At 41.3% G+C, this 22,477-nt stretch overlaps 1 protein-coding gene across 4 annotated transcripts in view; it reads right to left on the reverse strand.

Annotated features, from left to right (window-relative positions):
- The window catches only part of LOC117823012 (arf-GAP with coiled-coil, ANK repeat and PH domain-containing protein 3-like), a 107,660-nt gene that overhangs the window by 39,729 nt on the left and 45,454 nt on the right, over nucleotides 1-22,477 (reverse strand). For all 4 annotated transcript variants that reach the window (XM_034698043.1, XM_034698035.1, XM_034698059.1 and 1 more), the window contains exons 2-7: nucleotides 21,913-21,970; nucleotides 14,970-15,089; nucleotides 12,514-12,567; nucleotides 5,430-5,488; nucleotides 1,762-1,945; nucleotides 1-34 (exon numbers count right to left, since the gene is read on the reverse strand). The exon at nucleotides 1-34 is cut by the window's left edge and continues 11 nt beyond it. In XM_034698043.1, coding sequence (XP_034553934.1) covers nucleotides 1-34; nucleotides 1,762-1,945; nucleotides 5,430-5,488; nucleotides 12,514-12,567; nucleotides 14,970-15,089; nucleotides 21,913-21,970 — 509 coding nt within the window. The remainder of the gene's footprint in view (nucleotides 35-1,761; nucleotides 1,946-5,429; nucleotides 5,489-12,513; nucleotides 12,568-14,969; nucleotides 15,090-21,912; nucleotides 21,971-22,477) is intronic.

Raw genomic sequence — 22,477 nt, forward strand, 5'->3', positions numbered from 1 at the left:
TTTCAAACTTCTTCTTAGCTTGAAGCACATTAATCTGTCAGAATCACAGAAGAAAGTCAACTCAACTTTATTTATAAAGCACTTTAAAACGACCACAGCTGGAACAGAGTGCTGTACATAAATAGACAAACAACGCAGGCATAAAAACAATTAAAACACAGGATAATAAAACAATAAAAGCAATAAAAACAAACCATAAAATACTAAAACAGGAGCAGAGTTTCATGCAGGGTTGAAAGCCAAGGAATAAAAATGGGTTTTAAAGGTGACATATCACGCTTTTTTCATCAATATATATTGGTCTAAGAGGTCCCCAAAACATGTCTTTAAAGTTTATGCTCAAAAAAACACTTTGAAATCAGATTTTGGTCTGCCTGAAAAACCCTCTTCTTCAGTCCTCCTCAGAACACTCTGTTTTCTCTCTGACCACGCCCCCTCAGGAAGTGAATGTGCCCTCGGCTGTCCAGCACGTTGATCTAATGTTTACATGTTGGCTGAATATACACGGCTGCTCAGAGATCACGTTACTTCAACCCTCTGAATCTGATCCAGAATCTGATCCTGACGGAGAGGCGCCTGTAGCAGGACCTTTCTGAACGATTGGTCACAGATTTAGTGTTTCTTGTTGTTTTATTTATCAGTATGTCGACGTGTGTCTTGGTACACAGCTACCAACATGTAGCTATGTGGCTATGCTAACTAGCGCTAGCACTTATCCATGACAAATAAAAATCATCCACTAGATCTTCAAATCTGCAGACGTGGGGAGTAAAACCGACCTCTACCAGAAAGGCAGCGGGACCTTTTCTGAAGGATTGGTCACAGATTTAGTGTTTCTTGTTGTTTTAATTGTCAGTATGTAGACGTGTGTCTTGGTACACAGCTACCAACATGTAGCTATGTGGCTATGCTAACTAGCGCTAGCACTTATCCATGATAAATAAAAATCATCCACTAGATCTTCAAATCTGCAGACGTGGGGAGTAAAACCGACCTTTGTGTTTATTAAGACAGCCTACAACTAGCATGCCTCCCTCCTAAGCTCCTTGTTAGCACACATTTGTGCAGGTAATGAAAAACGGGGGAGGGGATTCAGTATTATTTTATACAGTCTATGGGCTGAACAAGCTCTGAGCTCTGACTCCGTGACAGACCGGATATTGTTGTTACGTAACAAAAACACGGAAGTCTGAAACGGCTGGTTTCACACACATTTACAGAAAGGTGGAGAAATCAGAACAGGGGCAGAATGGATTCTTTTCATTCTCGGGGGGTTTGTAGACAGGGACACATATTTCAGGTGGAGAACCATTAAAAAGTCAATTTTGCATGATATGTCACCTTTAAGATGAGTTTTAAAAATGCACAGTGAGGAGGCTTGTTTAATGTGGAGGGGAAGCTCATTTCATAATTTAGGAGCAGCAACAGAAAAAGCTCTGTCCCCTCTGAGGTTCTGTTTGGACCTCAGTACCTCCAGGAGCAGCAGACCAGCTGACCTGAGGCACCGAGCGTAGGGGTGAAGGAGCTCAGAGAGGTAAGGCGGGGCCAGACCATTTAAAGATTTAAAAACAAATAACAGAATCTTAAAATGGACTCTAAAGTGCACGAAAGGACAAGAATAGATATCAGGCTGCAAGTATAACTGTTTCCTTCTCTGAATTTAGGAGTCATTCTTTCAAGTTTGCAATCTAAGCAACTGTTGAGTGTAAGCCCCATCTACTGGACAACCCTGGTACTACAATCTAGGATTGTGTGTTTCACCTGTAGTACGTAGTCCAGGGCCAGGTGCCTGAAGGCCTTGCGACTGAGGATGAGGGCTTGTGCGGCCTCCTCAGCCTCGTGCACCTTGTTCCTGGGTGCCTGAGCATTCTTCACCTGAGCCAGCTCCATGTCCTCACGCACCCGGTCGAACTGCTTCTTAGTGTCCTTGAATTTACGCACATCCCTTAAAGAAAGAAAAAAAAACTGAAGTTAATAAATGTGTTCCTCTAGAGAAGATAACTTACAGCCTGAGAAATAGGAGTAAAACATTCTATAAGATATGGAAACCCTATCTGGACTACATGGAAAACCTGCCATCTCACATGATGGACTTCAGGAGAAGCCCCCCCCTCACCATCCTGAACAGCACTGTGTCTACTGTGGACTCTTTCAGGTTCCTGGGATCCAATATCTCCTGGGACCTGAGGTGGACCTCCCACATAGACACAATCAGTAAAAAGGCCCAGCAGAGGATGTACTTCCTGCGTCAGCTCAGGAAGTTCAACCTGCCCCAGGAGCTGCTGATCATGTTCTACACCTCCATCATCCAGTCTGTTCTGTGCACCTCCATCACTGTCTGGTTTGGATCTGCAACCAAACTAGACAAACACAGACTGCAACGGACTATAAGGACTGCAGAAAAAAATCATCGGTGTCCACCTGCCCCCCATCCAGGACTTGTACCGGTCCTGGGCCAGGAAACGGGCAGGTAGCATCACCGCTGATCGCTACAGATCACTGTGCGCCAAAACAACCCGCCATAAGAACAGTTTCTTCCCCCAGGCTGTCACTCTGATGAACACTAAACCATAACAGTGTCATACCTGTTGGATCAATACTCTCTGTAAATATACAATGAAACAATTCTCCAAGCAGAATTCCATATTTCAATTTTTTGTATTATTTAACTACAATTTTTATAATGTAAAAACTACCTCTGCTACTCACCACTGCACTATTATCATATTATTTTAACCTGTACATATTAGTCATGCCTACTTGTTGTTGTTTTGTATTTATAGCTGATGTTATTGTTATTATCTTATTTTATTTTTATTTGTCTGTCTTATTCTTATGCCTTGTACAAAGAGAGCACAGTTTAAGTAAGTCAAATTTCTTATGTGTTCAAGCATACCTGGCCAATAAAGCTGATTCTGATTCTGATTCTGAATATCTGTGCCACTGTAGAACAAAACAGGATTGAGAATATCTTGAAGATTCATTTCTGTCTCTCGTCTATTTTTGTAGTTTTTAATTATTCTATTTTGTTTCTCTATTGATTTGAATTGTTATTTTGGAACTACCTATTCAACTCAACTCAACTCAAACTTTATTTATAGAGCACGTTTAAAACAACCGGAGTTGACCAAAGTGCTGTACAGGACAAAAACAGCACAAATGACAAACATAGCATACAATGCAATACTAAAATACAATTCTAGAATACGTAAACAGTGAAAATGTCTAATAAAATAAGATAGAATAAAATAAATTAAAATCTAATTAAGATTATGCCAGATGTCCACTCAATGTTGATTAGAAGCCAGGGAAAAGAGGTGTGTCTTAAGAGAGGATTTAAAAATCTCGATTGATCCTGCAGAGCGGATCTGTTGGGGCAGGTTGTTCCAGAGCCGAGGGGCAGCTGCCACAAAGGCTCGGTCACCTCTGGTTTTAAGCCTGGTTTTGGGAGTGACCAGTAGCAACTGACCAGATGATCTCAATGTCCTGGCAGGGACATGGTATTGGAGAAGCTCGGTCAGGTACTGGGGGGCTAGGCTCCCTATTGTCTGTATTTGGTCTGTATCATTAACTCTTCTCATACAGTAGGCTTCATTCTCTTCCTTTATGTCCTTTGTATAAGTCTATTTTCTGTCTATGTGTTTAAATTTGAAAAGCAAAATAAAATATATATATATATATAAAAAAAAAAAAACTTCAGCCATGTATATCTGTGCCATGATATGTTGTTACTGAGCATTTCTCTGTGTTGTTTCAAAATAATAAAAATAGCTTGATCAATTCAGGGACTGACTAGATATCAAGTAATGTGAACATCTGCTTTTCAAACATTAACATACAGATTAAATATGTTGCTTATCCTCTCTAAGATATCTATTTTCAGCAATGCACAAGTCTTTTTTCTTATTAAAGCTGGGGTTGGTAATCAGATTTAGATACACTTTTTGTTATACTGGTTAAAATGATCTTTATGTCCTGATGGCAATCATTACATAATGTGTTCCTAAAAAAGAGTGAAAAAAGACACTATCTACAGCCGGAGTAAACCTGGGAAAACACCAACCAATCAGCCTTTTTTGGGTCCCAAAATTTTAAACCATTCAAATCCCGTCCTGCCGTTCTGCCCGCCTCCTGCTCGTACATTTCCCCGTCTCCTGTCGCTGCTTCCCCTGACTCTACTGACTGCCCCTCTCCCTCGACCTCAGGCCTGTCCCCTCTGACCCGATGAGGTGCTTTGCTCAGGACTGTAGTCCGGATCAGAGTCTAAAAAGCTCTCACCACCGGGGCTCTGACAAGCAGAAGAATGAATGACATTTAGTAAGTCCTACAGAAAATGTATATGTGTCGTAGCAAATGTCCGGACGCTGTAGTGATGACGAGCCGATTCATGAACACGTTGATCTTTAATAACCGGTCACTGTCGGCCGTGATCACGACAACCAACAAAACAACAATCAATGTTTGAATGAATGAAGAACTTCTCCTCTTGTCTCTCCTCTCTCCCGCTCACACTCTCTACACCTCTCCTGATGCCTTCACTGACTGTCAACACTGTAGGAATTAAGAACATCTACACTGAACAGGTTTAACAAACAGTAGAGCTGTTACAGTATTATATATGTGTTATAACTTTTCTCCTGATCTCGTGTCACCAGTACAACTGGATAATGCTAGCATGACAGTTGTGAGTGCTAACAGCAGCCATGTTTGTTTGTGTTTTTAACTTTCACTATGAGAATGTTTTGGTGAGGACCGGTTTTGAATCAGTCACCATCATATGGTCACAAGTCAGTGGCGCTCGTGCATGTGAGCGGGGGGGGCGTCGTTTTGGAGGAGCTCTGAGGGAGGAGGGGAGGGGTTAGACGGAGTCCTGAGGAAATGCTACATTCAAATTCATGCTAGTTTTCCGAGACTGCCAACCCCAGCTTTAAGGGCAAAGCTAAATATGTTGCTGGCATTATAATGCATAATATACTGTATTATATAATTATCTTTGCCATATTATATTATGTTATATTGCATTATTATTGTAACTACAACTCACGGTCATATTACATACACATGTTTATTTTGCTTATTGCTTAATCTGTCATTACCAACCATAATCACACCATGCCAACCTGTCACTACTGAATCATTTTTAACACTGCCTGTAATTACTGCTATTTAATCTAAATTCCAGTGTAACATTGTATATATCTAATTTGTATTCTAGCTTTATTTATCTATTTTTATTTTTTTAATTATCTTATTTTATTTATTTTTACTTATTGAAACTTCTTCTTGATTGTACTTATGTCTGGGTTGCTGTAAAAACTGAATTCCCCCCGGGGGATCAATAAAGTAATATCTTATCTTATCTTATCTTATCTCATGTGTTACAACTTTCTTTATAAAAGCAGGAGAAGATATTGTTCTGAGACACTCACTCTTTGATGAAGGTGTGGAGCTGCTGCTTGATGGACCTCTGAGCCTGGTCGAACAGAATCTGGGCACAGAGAAAAGGAGATAGGTGAGTTACATTATTCTATTTATACATATGCAACAGTGCTGTGATAAGCAGATTCAACCTGTAGTTGCACCATCTGACCACAAGATGGCAACAAGAACCCTTCCACATTATTATGGTGACAGAAATTGTACAGGCAGGGGAGGAGAGCGGAAAGAGAGATAAGGAAATGCACATGCATATGCGCACGTGTGCTGCCTTTACACAGAATCCTAGATCTCTGGTTCTGTTCACTGACGGATTCCTGTTTTTCCTCCTCTAGCTCTCCTTATTTCTCACGTCTCACACTCCCTTCATCATCATTTTTTCTGACCACACTTTGAATAAAATAAACAAAGGACTGCTGAGCAAACCATCCATCTTTTAGAACAGAAAATCTCTAGATTATATTTCACTGATTTTTTTTATTTTTTTTAAATTTTGTATTATTTTTATTATTTCTTATTATTTTTATTATTTCTTATTATTTTTATTATTTCTTATTATTTTTATTATTTCTTATTATTTCTTATTATTTTTATTATTTTTATCATTATTTATTATTTGTATTACTTGTATTATTTTTTATTATTTCTAATTATTTTTTATTATTTTTATTATTATTTAAATAATTGTTTTAACATTTATTTATCTTATTTATAAAATTAAGTATTTATCTATTTATTTCTTGTATTCACCTTTTCTTGTTAACTCTACTTTATTTTTTAACTTTTCTTTCCACTCTTATTCATTTTATTAATTTTACTGTGTTGATTTTCTTTTCTTTTTTAGTATTTTATTTATAATCATGCCTTTTATAATTTTAGCATTACTGTTGTTTTCTGTCTCTGTTATTCTGTGAAGCACTTTGGGCTGCATGTTTTTTATGTATGAAAGGTGCTTTATAAATAAAGTTGAGTTGAGTTGATTTCTCTGTGAGATTTGAACAACAAGAACAACTTCATCATGTGAAAAACTCACTATAAAAAAAATACACAACCACAGACACACAGAGAGAGATTAGGCTGTGATTGTTTGCACACACCCACAAACAATGTATACAACTGGAACTGTTGGGAGCCTGTGGATTAAACGTTCTATAGAAATCCCTAGTTAATAAATGTACACATTGAGGATTACAGGCTTAGTCAGTGAACGTGTCTGTGGGTGTGTGTGTGGTGGGTGTGTGTGTTCGTGCCTCCATCCATATGACCTTCCTCTATAACCCAGCAGACTTGACTCTAGCGTATTTGCTTTAGATCACAGTTAACAAGTTGTCAAGTATGTCAGGCATCAGACACTCAAGACGTATACATGTCTCTGCAGGCAGTGGCAGCAGTTTAGCTCAGCGGGCGCCCCATGCATTGAGGTTATATATAGCCCTCATCACACTGGATTGATTCCTAGTTCTGACAGCATTTGATGCATGTCATCCCAAACTCTCTATCCCAATATTCAATTCCTCTCTCTCTGCAAGACTGTATCTTATTTTCTATGCAATATATTCTCATTAAGGAGTCATTGTTCGAATTGAAAGTTTGGCAACTAATTTAATATATCAATGTTTCTATTGTTGTCTTCTTATTTCAATCTCTGGCAAAAAGTTCTTAAACTAGGATGTTTTAGGTCAAAACTCAGCATGAGTTAGAAGCAAAATGGTGTTCAAATGCTAGGTATCCAACTAATATGCTACAGCTAGATACTAAAGTGACACAACTCCAAAAGTAAAAGGAATAGGGGAGAACGGGGTTGGTTGTTACACTCGTTATATCTCGCCACCAGGGGGCGCTGTCTCTCAAATTTGTGTATGGACATTTCCAGAATTAGGATCAGAGCTCACCTACATAGTCTTCTCTGGAGTAAGACAGCTGAACTTGAGGTGAGAGGACTTTTTGTGTTTTTCATGTCAAATTGTAAATATTCAGCTCCTCAGTATTTTTCTTCTAGGCTTTTAAACGATGGGTTTATAACAAAACAAGTGTTACCCTTACAAAGTGTGAGGGGAAAGCTAGAGTTTAGATTTTTATTAGCTAGCTAACTAGTTGTTAGATGGTTGTTAGCCTTGATGCTAGCAAAAAAATCCAGTTGGGGTTGGTCGTCACATTCACTTTGGGGTTGGTTGTCACATGTAACAACCAACCCCTATGTTGGCAGAATCATGCATGGTGAAATGAGTTGGAGTGTGCAGACCCTACATTTGCCATCACTGTAACTCAGACAGTGACTGCATGTAGCCTAGTTGAGTCGGCCATTATCGTTAGGCCTATTTGTTTTGTTCTTTATGTTGTTATATAGGCTGGCCTAAAGATGTGTTCCTGTTCATGTTCCTCATTTTATGTTAAAATGCATTAAGTTATGTAGGCCTATCACTTGTCAGTGAAATTAAACTTTCAAATTTAGTTCTGCCTTCTTGCCTTTTAAGAAAGATTTTTCCCATTAAAATACCATTGTAACAACCAACCCCATAGTGTGTAACAACCAACCCCATAGTGTGTGACAACCAACCCCATAGTGTGTGACAACCAACCCCATAGTGTGTGACAACCAACCCCATAGTGTGTGACAACCAACCCCATAGTGTGTGACAACCATGCCCATAGTGTGTGACAACTAACCCCATAGTGTGACAACCATCCCCATAGTGTGTGACAACCAACCCCATAGTGTGTGACAACCAACCCCATAGTGTGTGACAACCAACCCCATAGTGTGTGACAACCAACCCCATAGTGTGACAACTAACCTTATAGTGTGTGACAACCAACCCCATAGTGTGTGACAACCAACCCCATAGTGTGTGACAACCAACCCCATAGTGTGTGACAACCAACCCCATAGTGTGTGACAACCAACCCCATAGTGTTTGACAACCAACCCGATAGTGTGTGACAACCAACTCCATAGTGTGTGACAACCAACCCCATAGTGATAACCAACCCCATAGTGTGTGACAACCAACCCCATAGTGTGTGACAACCAACCCCATAGTGTGACAACCATCCCCATAGTGTGTGACAACCAACCCCATAGTGTGTGACAACCAACCCCATAGTGTGTGACAACCAACCCCATAGTGTGTGACAACCAACCCCATAGTGTGTGACAACCAACCCCATAGTGTGTGACAACCAACCCCATAGTGTTTGACAACCAACCCCATAGTGTGTGACAACCAACTCCATAGTGTGTGACAACCAACCCCATAGTGATAACCAACCCCATAGTGTGTGACAACCAACCCCATAGTGTGACAACCAACCCCATAGTGTGTGACAACCAACCCCATAGTGTGTGACAACCAACCCCATAGTGTGTGACAACCAACCCCATAGTGTGTGACAACCAACCCCATAGTGTGTGACAACCAACCCCATAGTGTGTGACAACCAACCCCATGATGGGGTCAGAGTGTCTTTGATAGTTAATTGCCTTTTTGTTACAATGAGTTGGAAAATGAGTTGAAAGATGTTTTGATGAATAGCAATCATCAAAACAGTAAAAAGCGTGACAACCAACCCCATTCTCCCCTACACATATTCTGAGTCTTAACTGTGGGGGAAAAAAGTTCTTCAAAGTCAGAGTCTTAAAAGGTGGCACATAGTGATCAGTTGCTATAGGTCATAACATATGCACAACTTGGTCCATTTTGATCCTCAGACTGTACAATTTGTGCTTTACTGAATACATGTTTGGTACTTTCCTGGGTACAAACCCAGTCCAACAGGAAAGCAATAAATCCCAGAAGAAAAAAAAACTAAATCAGTTCCATCAGAGAGACTTTAAACCCACATATAAACTAATCCAAATGTTCCACCCAAACTTGCTCCGGATTACAATGCCCTGGGTTTGACCCAACCCGACCAGCAGCATGTATACACCCACTTCCCCTAGTTCTCTTCAACTTATTTCAGATCCTAAATGCCTGCTGCTACTAAAGTCACATTATTCAACTCTATGCTGTCTACTCTGGGTTTGAAGTTGCAGTAAAAAGAACCAGCATGTCACTGACTGTGCATGAACATTTCCTACCCAACATTAAAAGTTGATGGAGCACACAACAATCTCCCACATCAGTCTAAATCCACAATAATATCACTCTCACTCTGTTGAGATCAAGGCTTGGATTTTTACTTGTTTGAAAGTACGCACATTTGTTTATCATGGGATTTACTGGGAAATTGCTTTTTCCTGATTGAACGCCTTCTTTTGTGTGTAAAGATAGCAGAGCGGGTGAAGAAACGGGCCTGCAGTGGGTGGCCAGAGATAGATTTTCTTCTGCTTTGTCTCTCCCTCCCCTTGCCTCTATCCTTTCATTCATACAGTCTGCCAGACAAGCTATTAGTGTAAATCCTGAAGTGTTAGAGTGGAGGAGTGGGACGCCTGTGGTGAAGGGTATGTCTGGGGGAGAGGAGGAGGAGGAGGAGGAGGAGGAGGAGGAGGATGGATGTTGCGTTTGTCGGCAGGCAGAGAACAGCACAGAACACAGACAGTAGCCTCTAAGCTGTATTGTCAGAAATCTCTATTATGTTAAGGCTGAAAGCTAACCTGCAGATATCTCACAAATATGTCAAATATGTGCGTGTGATGGAAAGAAAGGCGAGGATGGCCGTTAGAGGCAAAGGCAGAGGAGATGATTTCCTTGGATTGGTGCAGCTGATGGATCCTGACTCGTGTGCAGCACTTTGATTTGATTTAAAAAGGGATTTAAAGTTGAACAGGCTTGATCCTGACTGAGTGGGTCAGTGAAGTACGGGCACAAATGAAAAATATGGGGAAAAGAACGAAAAGGATTAATGTGGGATCAAGTTTTTTGTTTTGGTTGCATTCAATGTTGTGTTTTTGACTTACTGCTCCATTTTTCAGCAACCTTGAGAACAGTGTTTAAATGTTACTAGAGTCAAGTTTCTGTGTGCTCCACAGAGGAGTCGTGCATATTTGTTTAGTTGAATGTTCGTACTTTCCCCCCACAAAATAAACTTTGCATGAAACCCCGTCACAGGAACCCACAACTGAGGCAAGCAGTAATATGACATAAGTGCTGCATTTAGATTATGTAGAAGATCAGAATGTCAACAGCACAGAATCTGGGGGAGATGAGAGTTTCAGGCGAGGTCAAAGTGCAACACAGAGGTGATAAGAGAGACATGAGAGTAACATTTGAGCCCCCAGAGGAAGCACTGTCCAAAAAAAGGCCTTTCAACTTTTTTCAATCACTTTGAAAAACAAAAAATAATTTAAAACAGCATTAAAGCACCAGCCTACATATATGAGGAGGTGGTTTAAAGGGATATTTCAGTTGTTTTGAAGTGGGGTCGTATGAGTTACAGTACACTATTGCTCCTGTTAGCCACAATGAGTGCCGGTGAGCTCTTCCCTTGTAATGAGAAGATTCCCAGAGGACCGGCAGGTAAGCTAGGCTACAATTCTCTGCAGACGGGGCCTCCTATTTCATGTAATTTCACTAAAGTTGAGAAAATATGGTCCAGGAACTCATCACGGTGCAAATGCATGCACCAGTAGAAAACATTGGAGCTCTTCAGTTTGCCGTCAGAAACCCCCTTTGTTTTGGGACTATTTTCAGACGCACCTCGCAGACCGGTGTTATTCCGCTGCATGAGCACGGATACACACCTATCAGCATTTTTAGCAGTAAACACTTTCAGGAACAAAAACTACAAACTGCAGAAATGAGTGATTCTGACAGCGACGATGACATGCCGTTTACTGTGGACACAAGAGGATCCCTCTATGAACCAGAGTTTGCAGAGGAAGAACTCCAGATGCAGACCCAACGTACCAACGAAGAAGAAGAGAGGGGTGAAAGTTCTGTGCTAACGAGTGAGCAGGAGAGATCCCACGTTACCTGGTGGTGCCGGTGTGTAAACTGTGAGCCCATGCCAACGAACCCAGAGAGCTTCTGCTGTCAGGAGAGGGACTTAGTGACAACAATACTTCAGGACCTTTCTGAATCAGAGGATACCAGCGGCTCACATACGGCTCCAGTCTGCATCACTCATCATCCAGAGTTCCCTGCCTTACAGGAGGTTTGCTTGTTTTGAACAGCCGGGATAAAGACAGGTACGTCCCATCTTTTAAATGTGCAGAAAAGTGAGTTTAATTCACTCTAAAGACCGAGACCCCTACTTGATCCTGCTACGTGCTTGTTGATCCAAACAGCTGATCGGCGTGTATCCGTGCTCATGCAGCGGAAGAACACCGGTCTGTGAGGTGCGTCTGAAAATAGTGCCAAAACAAAGACTGACGGCAAACTGAAGAGCTCCAATTTATTCTACTGGTGCATGCATTTGCACCGTGATGAGTTCCTGGACCATATTTTCTCAACTTTAGTGAAATTACATGAAATAGGAGGCCCCGTCTGCAGAGAATTGTAGCCTAGCTTACCTGCCGGTCCTCTGGGAATTTTCTCATTAAAGGGGAAGAGCTCACCGGCACTCATTGTGGCTAACAGGAGCAATAGTGTACTGTAACTCAAACGACCCCACTTCAAAAAAACTGAAACATCCCTTTAAGATGCAACAAACACAAAGTACATGTTGATACAACCATTAATGTGATGCTTCCCAACATTCAAACATCATGACACAACTTTAAAAGTGTTATTGCCGCAAGGCTTCACAAACCTGTTCTAAATTCCCAGAAAAAGAAATGTATTAATCACACTTGATGTTGAGGAGAGTCATACAAGTACTATCTGCATGTGTGTGTGTGTGAATTATATCTAAACGCTCACATCTGGTAAAGCATGTGGTTTGAATCAGACACACGCACATGGAGCGGCCTGTGTGAACAGATTCACCGTCAGAGAGTGAGGTCACACTAAAATTCTGTGTGTGTGTGTGTGTGTGTGTGTGTCTGTGGTTGTGCAATACTGGACCCATAAGGGACTGAATGCCTGTAAGATGTTAACATGCCAGGAGGAGCCGGGCGTGTCGGAGCAGCGGCTCCACCTCGACCTCTTGCCTGTGGCTAAAAAACCAGAGAGTGTGTGTGTTAAAGTGTCTCACCATTTGGTAGTTGACGATCTCCTGCAGGCTTTCTCCACACTTTTCAAGGCATTCCTGCAATGTGAACGACACACACCCATGAAGACGCACTTTCAATTGAAGCAGATTTCTATTTGAAACTTCTGAGAGGGAAAACAAGTAACCCTGTATCTCCTGCAAAAGCTTTATATTACCCTCTTGCTCAAACAACATGATTTAGATATGCACTTCTAAGAAAATGAGCTTAACATTGAATGATTATAGATTGTAAAACACTTTGCTTTATGTTTGAATCCCAAACCCAACGACAGGAAATCTAGTCCAAATGTTTTCCTTTGAGAAAATCATAAAGCAGGTTTCAGATCTCTCTGCTTCCAGCCATGTAAACTATCAGCATAAACATCTCCAGGCTGCATGTGGTCTCATCTGTCATGTTTAAAACAGCTGGATGACTCTGTGTCTGGACAATACTGTTTATGTTGCTCTGCTTTTATTATTCCTGTGGGGGAATCGCAGGAATGTCCCAGCAGAGACAGATACGAGTGGTCATTTGTTTAGACCAGGGGTGTCAAACATGCGGCCCGTGGGCCAAAACCGGCCCGCCAGAGGTTGCAATCCGGCCCACGGAACGACTTTGCAAAGTGAAAAAATTACAGATTAGACATTAACTGCAAATTTTCAATAAAAGTAACTACTATTCTAAATTTGTCCTCAGAGGGCCGCATACAATCATAGTGCTGATGGAGCGCACCTGAACCGCACTTTTTCCCGGGACTTTTTCCTCAAAGTGAGAAAATAGATGACTTGCTGTTTGCATAATCCAGGTTGAGATTCATTAAAGGTGACATATCATGCAAAATTGACTTTTTAATGGTTCTCTACCTGAAATATGTTTCCCTGTCTACAAACCCCACGAGAATGAAAAAAATCCATTCTGCCCCTGTTCTGATTTCTCCACCTTTCTGTAAATGTGTGTGAAACGAGCCATTTCAGACTTCCGTGTTTTTGTTACGTAACAACAATATCCGGTCTGTCACGGAGTCAGAGCTCGGAGCTTGTTCAGCTCATAGACTGTATAAAATACAACTCAACCCCTCCTCCGTTTTTCATTACCTGCACACATGTGTGCTAACAAGGAGCTTAGGAGGGAGGCATGCTAGTTGTAGGCTGTCTTAATAAACACAAAGGTCGGTTTTACTCCCCACGTCTGCAGATTTGAAGATCTAGTGGATGATTTTTATTTATCATGGATAAGTGCTAGCGCTAATTAGCATAGCCACATAGCTACATGTTCATAGCTGTAGCTGTAGCTGTAGCTGTAGCTGTAGCTGTGTACCAAGACACGCGTCGACATACTGACAAATAAAACAACAAGAAACACTAAATCTGTGACCAATCCTTCAGAAAGGTCCTGCTGCCTTTCTGGCAGAGATCGGTTTTACTCCCCACGTCTGCAGATTTGAAGATCTAGTGGATTATTTTTATTTATCATGGATAAGTGCTAGCGCTAGTTAGCATAGCCACATAGCTACATGTTCGTAGCTGTGTACCAAGACACACGTCTACATACTGATAAATAAAACAACAGGAAACACTAAATCTGTGACCAATCCTTCAGAAAGGTCCTGCTGCAGGCGCCTCTCCGTCAGGATCAGATTCAGAGGGTTGAAGTAACACGATCTCTGAGCAGCCGTGTATATTCAGCCAACATGTAAACATTAGATCAACGTGCTGGAGAGCCGAGGCACATCCACTTCCTGAGGGGGTGTGGTCAGAGAGAAAACAGAGTGTTCTGAGGAGGACTGAAGAAGAGGGCTTTTCAGGCAGACCAAAATCTGATTTCAAAGTGTTTTTTTGAGCATAAACTTTAAAGACATGTTTTGGGGACCTCTTAGACCAATATATATTGATGAAAAAAGCATGATATGTCACCTTTGAGTCTTTTTAGAGCACTATTAAGATGATCCACTAACTACTAACACTAGCACAACACCCCTGCATACAACACTGTCCTGCAAGCAAACAGTTCCTTTCGGAGCTGAGGTGTCCAGGATAGCCAACTTTACCTTCTTCATTATTATAACCTCTCTGTTCTTTTGCAGTAAAAATGACACTCTGTGTGTCAGGTGAATTGATAACTTGTTTGGTGTGTTTGCAGCAGGTTTCAGTGCTTAAAGAGTAAAATGTTCTGCCCCACTATGAGACTCATCATGGAGAACTGTTTTTGTAGAAAGATAGTTGATTACATTTTCAGCACATACTTGCACTATTTTGCACTAAAACAAAGGGACAAATGTAAAGTTGTCGTTATTTATAGGTTATTATGTTATGATTTTACTGGTCCGGTCCACTTCAGATCAACTTGGGATGTGTGTGGCCCCTTAACTGAAATGAGTTTGACACCCCTGGTTTAGACCCTCAGACATTCCTTGGTGTGTATTCAGATCTAAGGTCAGTTTTTGAGGACTTTGGCTCACCGATATCGTCTCCTCTTTCTTGCACTGCTGGGATAGGTCCTTGATGCCGTTAACAAAGAGCTTGTTGGCACTGACATAGGCTCTGCCGGCCTCGATCATCCCGCTGCACAGCTTCACCAGCTAATGAGAAAGGAGAACATAAAAATACTCACTTTAGATGCTCAAAAAAACAATGTCTATTTAAAGAGTCCCATGTTTTGTTCACAATGCCCTACAAGAATATAAATAGGTACAGCGATGACGCACATCAGACAAAGCTTAAAAGAATTACTGGTTGCATGCAGAATGCAGCTAATTTGGAATAATCCTCTGGTCTGTTTCTGTTTCTGTTTCTAGGACAGAGCAGATTTTTATTAAAGCTACATTGTGTGGTCTACAAATGAGGAGTGTTTATGAAGCATGGGGATGAAAAGCAGAGTTTATAGGATGAAAAGGACACATGGCCTTATAACCTTTTTATCTTCCATCAACTTGACAGCAGACCTTTAACTCTGACTTGAGCTGTGCCCCAATTCTTTTATCCTTCATTCACTCAACTCTCAGTAGTTTACTCAACACAAAGCAGGACATACAGATTTCAAAGCACCATACATAAAACTACATTTATAGTATATACAAGACTGTATGTTGCCATGTGTGTATGTTCCTGTGCTTTAAATGTCCTTTAAAAAAATACAACATCAAATGTAAGCATGCCCATAGGAAAATACATTTAGAGAGGAGATCTCAAAAGTGTTTCATTTCTGTCTCCTAGACAACAATGAGATCTGTTTGAAAGCAAAATGAGACTATAGCTTATGTCTCCTGTTTCTCATTCTTGCCTCCAGAAAAAAGTTGTAAAAAGTCTCAGCTTAGTCTCCCTTTCAGTTCAAAAGGAGATCTGGTCACAATCTGAAATGATTCTCAGGTATTTCTCAAGTGTTGTGACTCCTTTTGAGCTCAGGTGGAGAAATCAGGGAGCTCTCTCAATTGTCTCAATCTAACCTCATCCATTTGTTTTTGTCAGACTCAGTTTTTGTGTCTCAAGTTGAGCTCAGATGGAGCAAAGAAAGAGCCTGAGCTCATCTTTTCATGAACATTTATAGTGCCCTGCAAAATTAACATTTCAATGTAATTGTCCACAAACTTACAATTCTCATTAAAACATTTGAACCACTTGCAAGATCAGCTATTTAGATGTGAAATGATCTCTTCTTTGACTTCACAGTCTGGTCCTTCCTTTACAAGTCTGTTTGGAACAAAACAACTTCACAAAGATTTAGTGGATTTGAGAGAAATTACAAAAGATAGAGATTTCATATCTCCAGGTATGACCGACCATTTATTTAAAATATGGGCCGCAAAAGGGCTGACCAGATTTATCCAGATTATTACAATTAAAGGGGTGGACTCTTTTGGGCGCTGGTAGCCTAGCGGTGTAAGCGCCCCACATACAGAGGCTACAGTCCTCGTCGCAGGGGTCACCGATTTGATTCCCTGCTGGTCGACCATTTCCTGCATGTCTTCCCCCGCTCACTACTCCCCACATTTCCTGTCTCTCTTCAGCTGTCCTGTCAAATAAAGGCAAAAAGGCCAAAAATATATATTTTTAAAAAAGAGAAGAAAATGAGCCATTAATGAGATCTCTCATTTAAGTCTCAAATAAGACTCATGTCATGGTCTCAACTATTTCTCCTAGTGAATTTTAGGAGAAACTAATGAGAACAATTTGAAACTTGAATGAGGCTGAAGTGAGAATCTCAATTTTGTCTCCAGAGACTTAGAAGAGAAAGCCTTGAGCAGGAACATTTTCCTTTTTGTACAGCACTTTGTGTTAAAATATCATTGTATGAAAAGCACTTTATAAATAAAGTCTGATTGATTGATTGATTGATTGATTGATTGATTGATTGATTGATTGATTGAAACAGCATGGGTGTGATTTCTGAGTAAAAGTCTAATAGTAAACATGTATATTACCAGGTGCAGACAGTACACAGCAACACCATGTGCCTCATGAACACCACATGAGCTGGAAACCACTCCACTTTCCAACTTCACGAGTCATATGAGAAGCTACAGAGTGGTACACTGTCATTAGCGCACTGACGCAGCCGTGTGTTTAAACATGTGCTTGTTGGTGAGGGGCTGTGCAGAAAAGAGAGTGCAGTAAACCTTTAATTATCACATTTGGTTGAAGAGTTCTCAAGGTTGTCGCTGTGTGAGTGTGGTTTTTTCAGTGGCTGACAGTAAGACGTTGACTCTGCACAAGCCAGAGATGAGCATGGATGATGAAATGTGTAAGATGTAGAGGTATCTGATTTGCATCATACAGTATTCAAATTTACACTAAAGTGTACATAACTGATACTGCTATCAATCTACACATAACACACAGCAGCATGATTCCTTCAATGCTGCTGCCCCCAAACCGGTCCAACAACATATCTGTCAACAAATTGGCTGATATGAGAAATCTGATCTCATTGAGTGCTGTACAAAGCCCCAAGGGTCTGAGCACGGCTTTAGAGGCACCGTACATGTGTCAGGGTGTGTTGATAAATGGGCTAGAAGAACCATGGGGGTCCACTCAGAGTCAAAATGCCACATCTGGTGCCACATCACAGACCTCATCGTGCTAATTAACCAAAAAAGTTGCAGTGTCATGCTGTGTATTGATTGATGATGGTTCTTGTTGATATTATTGGATTACAAAGCCAAAATGCAGAACTGTAGTACCAGCTCATCCTAAAATGAGTGCATACAGGCATCCATATCTCATCTTGTAAATGTCCTCCTCTAAGACCTCTCATTGTTGTTAAATGCCCTCAGGCAGCATCAGAGTGTCCTAACAGGCCAGTGTGAGGACCCCTGCTGAACAGAACAAATCACCCTGATGGAAACTGCTCCTTCCCTGACCCCAGTCATCTGTCAGTGCAGCTCAGATGAAGCTCAAAGTTCAATGAAGGTTCCTGACCTTTTAGGGCCAGGAACAATCTATGAATGTGTGTGTGTGTGCATGTGTGTATGTGTTTGTGGTTTACAGGGACAGGGCATGAACTTGTGTATGAAATGTCAAAGTGCTGCCTCCTGGTTTGCTAATTTAAGAGATGGGGATTTCACAGTAGAGTCTTATATTGATTAACCTGAGGCGGACTGCAACATCAAACCAATCTTGCAGTAATCTATCTAAATCACAACTTTATCTGTTTAAAAGGACATTGATGCAAAGAAGAACCACAAACTAAACTGAATTAAGAGGCAGACAAGGGAAGACAAAAAGATGCGGTCATGATTTTCAATTCAATTTAACACAATGTCTCATCCGCTAAAAGCTGTCTGACTTTCAAGTCTATCAGTTTATCTAAAGAGGCACTATCTCACCTCATTATCTCAACTCATAGACTCTCCAGAGGCAGTGAAGTTGCATCTTTGGCCGGTCCTACAGACCACTCTTAGAGGTAATAACATCATTCAGTGATACAGAGAATAAATTAATTACTTTTGTCTAGATCCCTATTTACTTTTTTTTAAAGCTGGGGTTGGTGTTCAGATTTAGATCCACTTTTTGTTATACTGGTTAAAATGATTTTTATGTCCTGATGGTAATCAATACATAATGTGTACTAATACTAAATTAGTCACAGAGAGGGGAATACAGGGATCTTTCTAACGCACTGACTCCAATGGAGGAAACTTTAAGCAATTACTGCAATTCGAGGGTGTTTATTTGACCTTCACGATAAACATACTTTCAAACATATATTTCATGAAGATAGACTTGCAGAATTCAACTATGTGGTGGTAAGAAGCTTTAGCGGTCAACAGAAATATCAGCACCCTGCCTCCTCTCTCCCTGCACCAGGCAAAACAGATTCACAGGCAGTGCAGGTGATATTCATTAGGCAATCAGTCAGCCCCAGTGACACACACACACACACACACACACACACACACACACACACACACACATACACATACACACACACGCACACACACACACCCACACTCCCAGTGAAAAGTGAGAAACCTATCCCTGCCTCTACAGTGTTCTTAAAAAAGAGGTAAAAAAAAGAGCTGCTATCTACAGCCGGAGTAAACCTGGGAAAACACCAACCAATCACCGTTTTTGGGTCCCAAAATTTTAAACCAATCAAATCCCGTCCTGCCGTTCTACCCGCCTCCTGTGTGTACATTTCCCCAGCGTTCACTCCCCGTCTCCTGCCTCTGCTTCCCCTGACTCTACTGACTGCCCCTCTCGCTCCACCTCGGGCCTGTCCCCTCTGACCCGATGAGGTGCTTTGCTCAGGACTGTAGTCCGGATCAGAGTCTAAAAAGCTCTCACCACGGGGGCTCTGACAAGCAAAAGAATTAATGACATTTAGTAAGTCCTACAGAAATGTAGATGTACTGTAGCGTCCGTCCGGACGCTGTAGGGATGACGAGCCGATTTGTGAACACGTTGATCTTTAATAACCGGTCACTGTCGGCCGTGATCACGCCAACCAACAAAGCAACAATCAATGTTTGAATGAGTGAAGAACTTCTCCTCTTGTCTCTCCTCTCTCCCGCTCACACACTCTACACCTCTCCTGATGCCTTCACTGACTGTCAACACTGTAGGAATTAAGAACATCTACACTGAACAGGTTTAACAAACAGTAGAGCTGTTACAGTATTATATATGTGTTATAACTTTTCTCCTGATATCATGTCACCAGGACAACTGGATAATGCTAGCATGACAGTTGTGAGTGCTAACAGCAGCCATGTTTGTTTGTGTTTTTAACTTTCACTATGAGAATGTTTTGGTGAGGACCGGTTTTGAATCAGTCACCATCATATGGTCGAGAATCAGCATGTGAGCGGGGGCGTCGTTTTGGAGGAGCTCCGAGGGGAGGGGGGGGGGGGGGTTAGACTGAGTCCTGAAGACATGCTACATTCAAATTCATGCTAGTTTTCCAAGACTACCAACCAAGGGCGTAGGTTTGATTTTGACATTGGTGGGGAACAATGGCGGTTGCCTATGAGGGGGAACTATTTTGTTGAAATAGCTTCTAATGTCCATCCATCTTTTCTTGTCTTCCCACATCCTCAGATATGAGTGCACCGTCAACACTGGCGAAACCTGCAAGCGAAACAGCCTGCAGGGAGCTAAGCCAATCAAAAAACAGACCGGTCTCAAAGACGTATTTGGGAGGCGGTGCCGAAATGGGGAAGGATTTAACCCTTTGTGTGCCGCATGAAGCAAATTATTTCCCCTTCAACCTTAATATTGGTGGGGACATTTCAGCCATCGTTTGAGATTGGTAGGGACACGTCCATACAGTCCATTTGGTCCACACACAATTCTACACCATTGCTACCAACCCTAGCTTTAATTCTATTTTCAATGACGATTCCTTTAACATGGTGTAGCTTACACTGAACCAAGCAAATGTTCTTCTTGTAGAACTTGATCAGCTTGCTCCTGCTATAAAAGTGTATATTGAGACATGTTTCAATTAATAAGGCCATCGTCTTTTTATAACTGGGGTCAGTTTTACAAAAGAACATCCTTTTGAGAAAGAAATTCAGGTACAATGTGCTTTAGAGCAGCTGAACCCTTAAAATGATGGCAGTGTCACAATGGTTTGTGCTAAAGAGATATCAAATCACATACAGACACTAATGATTAATGATAAACTGCTGTGTAGCATGAAGCTTTTATTCTGCTTTTGCAGGTCAAAGACATAACATGCTCAGGACGTCTCTGTGCAACGCTTCATTGCACAGAATATAAGTTACGACTGCCTCTGTGGCATTAATCAGTGTTGCTCAGTGTGCTTGCTGGGCCTATCAATTGTGTGTGTGTGTTTCTCTGAGTGTGTGTGTGTTGTCTAGCAGTGCATGAACCTATTAAATATAATAGCTCCTGTCTGCAGTGTTTCCTGGTTTAAATAGCCCTGACATTTAGATATGAGAGTGAGGCAGATAGACAGAGGGAGTTATTCTGAGGGCTCTCTGATCAGTTTCACACAAAGTCTGTATAAAATATGGACGTAGTATCCCGTGACGTCACCCATCTGTTCCTGAGAGCTGTTTTGAAGCCAATATTGGAAATGCTGAACTCAACCAGGCAGAGTGTGACGTAGTGTGTGCCTCCTAGCCAACAGCTATGTGTTCCCGACCGGGAGTCACGTCAGTCATGTCCTTATTTGGGCAAAAACTTGGAATCTTAATATCTTCTGAACTGTCACGTTAGAAGAAAAAGTGTGTGCCAATAGAGAGATTAGCTTTGTAGAGCCAAGCCGTTTTTTTTAACCAGGCTGTTAACATGTTTATTAATGCTGCAAAGATCGTCTTTTTCCCATTCATGTCTATGTGGTTTCCGGTGTTTCTGCAGCCAGCCTCAAGTGGATGCTCTATGTATTGCAGTTTATAACAATTCCACATGGGCTTCATCATTTGAGACCGGGGACGTTGGTGGCCTAGCGGTCTAAGCACCCCACATACAGAGGCTGCAGTCCTCGCTGCAGAGGTTGCCGGTTCAATTCCCGGTCGGTCATCCATTTCCTGCATGTCTTCCCCCTCTCTCTACTTCCCACATTTCCTGTCTCTCTTCAGCTGTCCTGTCAAATAAAGGCAAAAAAGGCCAACAAAATATAACTTCATCGTTTGAGACCAGAGGTTGCCGCTTGGTTTCACAGTGAAGAAAGTCGCCTTTTTTTAACGATATTGACAACGTCCTACATTTCTTCTTCTATGGTTTTAAAGTAAGACAGTCTGAATGAAATCCAAACTTCCCATCTTTTAGTTTTATATCAGTGCAATGTAGTTAGCCTGCCCACATATCTAGGTTTGTAATTTTGAGTGGAAACATTATGAAAGTAACATAAATTGCATACACATTACAGGCAGTATAAATGTGGTTTTCATATGAGCTTCATCGCCCACAGAAATACCATGACAGTATGATTTATACCTTGTCAAGCTTCGCCTCGATCTCCACCACGTCTGTCTCCACATCATCAATGCCGGCCCTGCAGACAGAACACAAAGCCACAAAGTCAGTCAAATGTGATCAGGCCCTGAAGAAGACTTCAATTTCAGAGCGAAGGAACCTGTGGTTAATCCTACAAGCTATCAAATTACAACCAGAGCAAGATTCATACTTTAGCTTGTACAAGGTTTGTTGGGTTAGTGGTGAACCACAATGTCACAGTGACAGTAATCACAAAAGCACTTCATTTAGAACTCTTTGGTTTGATTGTTAGCGCTTGTGAGGAAGCAAAAACAAAATGCAAAGGCAAGAAAGGCGTGACAGAAATTAAAGCAATGAACTGACAGCATCAAGTCATGGACAGTGTATTGTAGCATACTGTGCATCTCAGCATTTACTGTATCTGTATGTTGACACCTCTGAAAATTAAACTACAATCAGTCTCCAGACATCACAGTCCTTAGACGTGATCATTAATCCTGACCAATGGATTGACAAGTGCATCGCTCTGGAAGATTAGTGGGCATGGCTGAGCTGCAAAAATCAA

Source organism: Notolabrus celidotus, chromosome 1 (assembly GCF_009762535.1).
Source record: "Notolabrus celidotus isolate fNotCel1 chromosome 1, fNotCel1.pri, whole genome shotgun sequence".
NCBI classification, from domain to species: domain Eukaryota; kingdom Metazoa; phylum Chordata; class Actinopteri; order Labriformes; family Labridae; genus Notolabrus; species Notolabrus celidotus.